Genomic DNA, 8,498 nt, shown 5'->3' with positions numbered 1-8,498 from the left:
TGCAGCCTCAACCTCCTGTGCTCAAGCAATCCTCCCACCTAAGCCTCTTGTGCAGCTTGGACTACAGGCATGCACTAGCATGCTTGGCTCACTTTTGTATTTTTTTTTTTTTTTTTTTTTTAGAGATGGGGTCTTGTTATGTTGCCAATGGCTGGTCTTGAACGCCTGGGATCAAGAGATCCTCTCACCATGCCCTCCCAAAGTGCTGGGATTACAGGTGTGAGCCACCATGCCTGGCCTGGCCACAACTCCTTTTTTTGGGGCAGGGGACAGAGTCTCACTTTGTCACCCAGGCTGGAGTGCAGTGGTGCTATCTTGGTTCACGGCAACTTCCGCCTCCTGAGTTCAAGTGATTCTCCTGCCTCAGCCTCCTGAGTAGCTGAGACTACAGGCACGTGCCACCATGCCCAGCTAATTTTTGTATTTTTAGTAGAGACGGGGTTTTGTCATGTTGGCCAGGCTGGTCTCGAACTCTTGACCTCAGATGATTCACCAGCCTCGGCCTCCCAAAGTGTTGGGATTACAGGTGTGAGCCACTGTGCCCAGCACAGCCCCCCTTTTTTTTAGAGACAAGTTTTGCTCTTTTGCCCAGGTTGGAGTGCAGTGCTGTGGTCATAGTTCACTGCAGCCTCTTCCTCCTGGGTTCAAGTGATCCTCCTGCCTCAGCCTCCTGAGTAGCTTGGACTATAGGTGCGCACCACCACACCTGGCTAATTTTTGTGTTTTTTGTACAAATGGGGTTTGCTATGTTGCCCAGACTGGTCTTGAACGCCTGGGCTCAAGCCATCCTCTTACCTCAGCCTCCCAAAGTGCATGGTGCCTAGCTGAGACTCTCTCTTTTTTTTTTTTGGAGACAGATTCTTACTCTGTCACTCAGACTGGAGTGCAATGGCACAATCTCGGCTCACTGCAACCTCTACCTCCTGGGTTCAAGCGATTCCCCTGCCTCAGCCTCCTGAGTAGCTGGAATTACAGGTGCCCGCCCCCACGCCCAGCTAATTTTTGTATTTTTTAAAGTAGAGACGGAATATCACCCTCTTAGCCAAACAGGCTTTGAACTCTGGACCTCAGGTGATTTGCCTGCCTCGGCCTCCCAAAGTGTTGGAATTACAGGCATGAGCCACCGTGTCTGGCTTCTCTCTCTTTTTTTTTTTTTTTGAGACGGTTTCACTCTGTCACCCAGGCTGGAGTGCAGTGGCACGATCTCGGCTCACTGCAACCTCCGCCTTCTGGGTTCAAGCAATTCTCCTGCCTCAGCCTCCTGAGTAGCTGGGATTCCAGGCATGAGCCACCACGCCCGGCTGAGACTCATTTTCTAGGAAGTGAAGGTGAGGAGTCACTCCTGGATGCCACTCCCACTCTCCCTCCCTCTGCTCATGACCTTCCCTTTCCCCAGTCCAGCTTCCAGGCCTTTTGCCGGAGTGTTCCTGCTGCCTGGACCACTGTTCCCTTGCATTCCCAGAGACCAGCTCCTCATGCCCCAGCTTCTCCTCAGCAAGGCTCTCTCTTGCCTGTTTGGGATCTGATGGCCTGGGTTTGTGTCCCAGCTCTGCTGTGCTCCCTGGGGCACAATGCATGCCCTCTCTGTGCCTCACTCTCCTCATCTGGAAATTGGGCAGGATAGTGGTTTGCCCTACTATTATTGTTAGGTTGTGAAGATTACGTGAACTAATCGTGCAAAGTACTTAGAACTGCGTAGGGCTCACAGTAGGTGCCTAATAATTGTAGGCTCTTTGGTAGTCCCATCTGACATTGTCTCCCCCACTACTCCTCAGGGAGTCTCATGAGGACAGAACTGGATGTGTCTTGGTTACTGCAGCGTCCTTCACACCCAATCATACAAGACCTAGTATACAGTAGGTGCTCAATTAAGAAGCAAGTGTGAGATTAGCCTCCCTCCACCCCCAATCCTGGTTCTAGCTTTACCCACAGCCCTAAGACTGAACCATTGCAGCCTGCCCAGTGCCTTACCTGGATGGGGCCGCAGGGATGACTGCAGGGGGCCTCTGGGACTCTAGGACCTTCCTCTTATACTCCTCCAGGGCGGCAGGCTCTGTGGAGGGAGGGAGAGGTGAACTTGACCTACAGCTTCAGCAGCCCCTGTCCCTGGGCTAGGGAAGGGCTGGCAGCCCAGGGGAATGGGAGAGCAGGGCTGGGGTGGGGTGAGAGGTGGAGAGGGTCCCCTCCCACACTTGACTGTCTTTTGTCACTCACCAATAATCCGGGGGTTGGGGGCAGCACCCATGGGCCTTAACCCTGGCGTCATCGGCTGTGACTGAAAGAAGGGTGGAGGGAGGTTGGTGGGAGCCACGCTTCCCAGAGAGCCTTCTGCCTGCTCTTTCTTTCTTCCCTTTTTTTTTGAGACGGAGTCTCACTCTGTCGCCCAGGCTGGAGTGCAGTGGCACGATCTCGGCTCACTGCAACCTCCACCACCAGGGTCAAGCGATGCTCCTGCCTGAGCCTCCCGAGTAGCTGGGATTACAGGCACACGCCACCATGCCTGACTAATTTTTTGTATTTTTAGTAGAGACGGGGTTTCAGCATGTTGGCCAGGCTGATCTCGAACTCCTGACCTCGGCTGATCCACGTGGCTCAGCCTCCCAAAATGCCTGAATGATAGGCGTGAGCCACCGTGCCTGGGCGGCTTCTGCTCTTTCACGCCCTTCAAGACCAGTCTCTAAGGTCCTTCCAGGGCAGGGTGAAAGACCCCATGTAGAAAGACACACATGATCATGAACATACAATCACTTGCACCCACCATAAGCCTTCAGGTGGCCTGGGGACTCCTGGGACTGATCACCTGAGCAGTCCTGAGGCTGCATGCTGCAGAGCTGGCCTACTATCTCCATCAGAGGCGCAGGGTAAATCCAGTTTCAACCCGTGACCCCATCGGAGTCTACTCGCCAGAGTAAAGTACTCATCGGAGCTCCCTTCAGACTGCCAACCTGCCCTGTAAACCAACTGGACCCCGATCCTAAATACTACTCTGGAACATCCCTGAGCCAATCCCCCAAAACCTGAAATCCAAAGCCAACTCTGAACTCAGTCACCTAAAATTTGATCCCAACACGAAAAGTCAATCTCCCAGCAGGGTGTGATGGCTCATGCCTGTAATCCCAGCACTTTGGGAGGCCGAGGTGGGCGGATCACGAGGTCAGGGCCAGCCTGGCCAGCATGGTGAAACCCGACTCTACCAAAAATACAAAAATTAGCCGGGCATGGTGGCGGTCGACTGTAGTCCCAGCTGCTCGGGAGGCTGAGAATCACTTGAACCCGGGAGGCAGAGGTTGCAGTGAGCCGAGATCATGCCATTGCACTCTAGCCTGGGCAACCGAGTAAGACTCCATCTCAAAAAAAAAAAAAAGAGAAAAAAAAAAAAAGTCAATCTCCCTTAGACTCAAACCCCAACCTAAACCCGATCCTAATTATAGACGGGATCTGACCATATCTTCAGATCTCACTCTGACTCCAACCATCCTCTTGACCCAACTGCTATGAAAAAATCCGTTTCCCCAGCCTCCGCCCTGGGCTCCACCATGCCCTCGTACCAACACTTGCCCAGTGCCATGCTCAACCCCCACTCAATCCCAGACCCCAGCCTCTACCCAGCTCCCACCCTAAACCCATCCTCAGTTCCCATCCCAACCCAAACTTCACCCCGATCCTAAGGCCCTATGGAGCCCCGAAACAGTGCTGAGCTGGTCATTACCCCAAATCCACCTGAACGCAGTTCCACCCTGAGATTGGCATCTACTCCAGATTTGACTCTCAGTCCAGCCCTGATCCTCACTCAACCCCAGTGTCTCCCCAACCATAACCAGGGTCACCCAACCCTTCAACTCAACTTCCAAGCCCACTCGAGCTTCCACCAGTCACCCTAAACCAACTCAGCCTCAGCTCCTCTTAACGCACTGTGAATACCAAGCCCTATGTCAGTGTCAATGAAATATGAAATTCACCCTTGGCTACAACCTCTAAGCATCTCCAGATCCCCCAGCTACCTCCGACTCCTGGAGCCTCAAATCCTGCTTCAGCCTTCAACTCAGTCCCAAAGCAACTGAGATTCTAGATCATTCTTCACCCAACCCCGCACCCCACAAGCCTCCCTGACTCAATGTGCAAGCTCTTCTCACCATCCAAATTCCAAATTCAGCCCCAATTCTAATATCAATGAAATCCCAAGTGAAATCCTAACCTTAACTCAAATCAACTCTAGACAGAGCAGTGACCAAAAACTCATCTCAGCCCAACTTAAACACGGTTCAATGTTCATGTCAACGCTTCCTCTAGACATCCTCACCCCAGTATCACTCCTAATGCTAAACTAACACCCCTGGTTTCTCAACTCAACTCAAATACAGGATTTTAAATTTATTTTTATTTTATTATTATTATCATTTTTAGAGATGGAGTTTCTCCATGTTGGTCAGGTTGATCTTGAACTCCCAACCTCGGGTGATCCGCCCGCCTTGGCCTCCCAAGTGCTGGGATTACAGGCGTGAGTCATTGCACCCGGCCCAAATACAGGATCTTAACTCTGACCCCAACCCCCATCCTGATCCCAACCGCAGAAGACCCCACCAGCTCCCTACACTCAATCCCAGCCTCAGTTCTTTCATTTTTCTTTTTTAGGATTTGGAGCAGATTTTATTTTATTTTAGATGCAGTGGGGATATGTGCAGGTTTGTTACATTGGGTATATTGCGTGATGCAGAGGTTTGGGTTTCTTTTTTTTTGAGACAAAGTCTCGCTGTGTTACCCAGGCTGGAGTACAGTGGTGTGATCTCGGCTCACTGCAACCTCTGCCTCCTGGGTTCAAGTGATTCTCCTGCCTCAGCCTCCCAAGTAGCTTGGATTACAGGCGCCCGCCACTATGCCTGGCTAATTTTTGTTTGTTTGTTTGAGACCGAGTCTCTGTAGCCCAGCCTGGAGTGCAGTAGCTCACTTCAACCTCCACCTTCCAGGTCCCGGTTCAAGCAATTTTCCTGCCTCAGCCTCCCGAGTAGCTGGGATTACAGGCATGCACCACCATGCCCAGCTAAGTTTTGCATTTTTTAATAGAGACGGGATTTCACCGTGTTGGCCAGTCTGGTCTTGAATTCCTGACCTCGTGATCCGCCCGCCTTGGCCTCCCAAAATGCTGGGATTACAGGCATGAGCCACCGCGCCCGGCCGAATTCCAGTCTCTCCTCTCAATGCCCATCCTCATTCCAATCTCTATCCTGATCTGAATGCCTGATCCTAGAGATTCGTAACTCAGCTAACCTAGACCAGGAAGCCATCCTCAAAGCCAGCTCCAACTTCAAGTTCAATATCACCACCGCCCCCTTGGCATCTGGACCCACTCCACTGCATCCTCCCTCTGGAGCCCACACGCCCACCTTGGCCCTGATGCAGGTGTCCAGGGCCGAGTTTTTGATGGCCAGCTCCAGCCTCAGCTGCTCCGCCTCCCTCTTCTTCTCTTCCAGCTCTTTAGCTAGGCTGTCTCGTTCCTTCCGCAGTGCCGCCTTCTCCTCCAGCGCCAGCTGGGTCTGCCGGGAGCATTCGGCTTGGAGCTTGGCCTCCCGGGCCTGAGCCTCCTTCTCCAGCTTCTGTTTGGCCTCCTGACTGGCCCGCAGGCCCCGCTCCGCATCCAGCTTCTGGCGTTGGAGGTCCGAGTTCTCGTGGGTCACGCGGTCAATACCGGCCCGGAGGCTGCGCGCCAGCTCCTCCACCTTAGAGGTCATGAGGCTGGGCATGTGGTCACAGGCTCTGCGGATGGAGGCCACTTCCGAACCCAGGGGATGGTACATGTTGTAACTCATGCTGTCCAGGTTGCGTGGGATGATGGAGTCCCTCCACAGGTTACGAAGATCGGTCTCGAACTTGTCCTTGTCCAGGGGCAGGCAGAGGGACTGCACCTTTTGCAGTTGCTCCTGGGCCAGCTGACGCTCTTGGCGCTGCAGCTCCTGCGATTTCACACACTCGGCCAGCTGCTCCTCCGCCATGCGTTTGCTCAGCAGCATGCCTTCCTTATCCTTCGTGCAAACGGTCTTCTCCTTTTCTATCTCCACCTCCAGCGTCTTCGCCTTCTGACCCAGCATGAGGAGCAAGGCTAAGGAAACAGGATCAGGAGACTCAGGAAGATTGGGGGCTGTCGAGAGCACTGGATGGGGAGTCCACCACCCCAGCCTTACCACTCACCATCACAGCTCTTGTTCATTTCCTTGAACTGATCTCTGCATTGCTTCTCGCTCAAGATGATGGCAGCCACGAACACCTGATCGTTTATGTAGACTACCTGCTCGGGAGGAAGGGGAACGACGCAGGACAGAGCTTAGTGTCTTGCCCCTGGGGGCCGGACCTAGATCAGACACCCAGGTGGCCAGAGTCAGCTGAGTTCACAAGGGCATGGTTCCTTTTTTATTTTTAGATGGAGACTCGCTCTGTTGCCAGGCTGGAGTGCAGTGGCGCCATCTTGGCTCACTGCAACCTCTGCCTCCCGGGTTCAAACGATTCTCCTGCCTCAGTCTCCTGAGCAGCTGGGACTACAGGTGCCCACCAACAGGCCTGGCTAATTTTTGTATTTTTCATAGAGACGGTGTTTCACCATATTGGCCAGGATGGTCTCGATCTCCTGACCTCGTGATCCACCCGCCTTGGCATCCCAAAGTGCTGGGATTACAGGCGCCTGGCCAAGGGCATGGTCCCTTTATGAGGGGATGTTGGAAGCCAGGTGTGGTGGCTCACCCCCCTAGTCCCAATTACTCAGGAAGCTGAGATGGGAGGATCACTGAAGCCCAGGAGTTTGAGAACAGCCTGGGCAATGTAATGAGACCCCATCTCAATGAAACAAACGAACGAATATAAATAAATAAAACAAAAATATATTGGATGCTTGTCTGATCTTCAAAAGTTTTTACAGTTGCTACTATCTAGAAATAAAAAGGCACAAAGTATAAATATATGCCACAACATAGATTAACTTTTAAAATATTACATCTACATTTATGGTCAACTGATTTTTTTTTTTTTTTTTTTGAGACAGAGTTTTGCTGTTGCTGCTGTCACCCATTGCAACCTCTGCCTCCTGGTTCCAGCGATTCTCCTGTCTCAGCCTCTCGAGTACCTGGGATTCCAGGTGCTCGCCACCACAACTGGTTAATTTTTTTTGTAATTTTGGTAGCGATGGGATTTTACCATGTTGGCCAGGCTGGTCTTAAACTCCTGACCTCAGGTGATCTGCTCACCTTGGCCTCCCCAAAGTGCTGGGATTATAGGCTTGAGCCACTGAGCTCGGCCAAAAAAATTTTAAAAATTGAGATGGGCCGGCCAGTCATGGTGGCTCAGGCATGTACATCCATTCCTAGCTGGAGAATCGTTTTTTACAAAACAACAACAACAACAAAATAATAATAAAGGGCAAAGGGTCTGAATACACATTTCTCAAAAGGAGACATGCAAATGGGCCAGGTGTGGTGGCTCACGCCTGTAATCCCAGCAGTTTGGTAGTCCTAGGCAGGTGGATGTCCTGAGGTTAAACGTTCGAGACCAGCCTGGCTAATGTGGCGAACCCTTGTCTCTACTAAAAATACAAAAATTAGCCAGGTGTGGTGGGGTGCACCTGTAGTCCCAGCTACTCTGGAAGCTGAGGCAGGAGAATTGCTTGGACCCGGAAGGCAGAGGTTGCAGTGAGCCGAGATCGCGCCATTGTACTCCAGCCCGGGCAGCGAGAGCGAAGCTCCATCTCAAAAAATAAAAAGTAAAAAAAAGAAGATATGCATATGGCCAACAAGCATATCAAAATATCAAAAGTTATTCAAAATCATTAGCCATTACGGAAATGCAAATCAAAACCGCAGTGAGATACCACTTCACGCCCACTAGGGTGGCTATTTAAAGAATCCATACAACCCCAGAACGAACAGTAACAGGTGTTGATGAGGATGTGGGGAAATCAGAATTCTCAGACAGTACTAGTGAGCATATACAATGTGGCCGCTGCTTTGGGAAACAGTCTGGCAGCTCCTCAAACTGTTAAACATAGTTACCATATGACCCAGCAATTCCACTTCTCAGCATATATCCCGAGCAATAACACATATCCTCATATCAACTTGCCGGGGATGTGCCCAGCAGCTCAGTCCACAGTAGCCAAAGGTGGAAACAACCCAAATGCCTGTCAGCAGATGAGTGGACACACAAAATGTGTTCCTTCCACATGTGGAATGTGATTCCGCCGTAAAAAGGAAGGAAGCGCTGATCCACGCTGCCATGTGGGTGAACCCCAAAAACATGATGCCCAAGTGAGAGAAGCCAGACACAAAAAGCCACATAGCGTGAGATTCCCTTGACATGAAACACCCAGAACAGGCAAATCCATAGAGACAGGAAGCAGATTAGCGACTGCCGGGGTTGGGGGAGGGAATGGGGAGTGACTGCGGATGGGAACGGGGTTTTCTCTTTCCTTCCTTCTTTCTTTCTTTCTTTCTCTCTCTCTCTCTCTCTCTCTCTTTCTT

At 51.6% G+C, this 8,498-nt stretch overlaps 1 protein-coding gene across 1 annotated transcript in view; it reads right to left on the bottom strand.

The window, feature by feature from the left end:
* PLVAP (plasmalemma vesicle associated protein) overlaps positions 1–8,498 on the bottom strand; it is a 20,017-nt gene that overhangs the window by 6,267 nt on the left and 5,252 nt on the right. Inside the window, exons 2-5 of the mRNA XM_032267862.1 lie at positions 6,184–6,280; positions 5,382–6,094; positions 2,215–2,275; positions 1,972–2,053 (exon numbers count right to left, since the gene is read on the bottom strand). Coding sequence (XP_032123753.1) covers positions 1,972–2,053; positions 2,215–2,275; positions 5,382–6,094; positions 6,184–6,280 — 953 coding nt within the window. The remainder of the gene's footprint in view (positions 1–1,971; positions 2,054–2,214; positions 2,276–5,381; positions 6,095–6,183; positions 6,281–8,498) is intronic.

Source organism: Sapajus apella, unplaced genomic scaffold, assembly GCF_009761245.1.
Source record: "Sapajus apella isolate SASKATOON/1434 unplaced genomic scaffold, GSC_monkey_1.0 scaffold173, whole genome shotgun sequence".
NCBI lineage: Eukaryota > Metazoa > Chordata > Mammalia > Primates > Cebidae > Sapajus > Sapajus apella.
The sequence above is the reverse complement of the archived record's forward strand: the minus strand, read 5'-3'. Positions and strand labels throughout refer to the sequence as shown.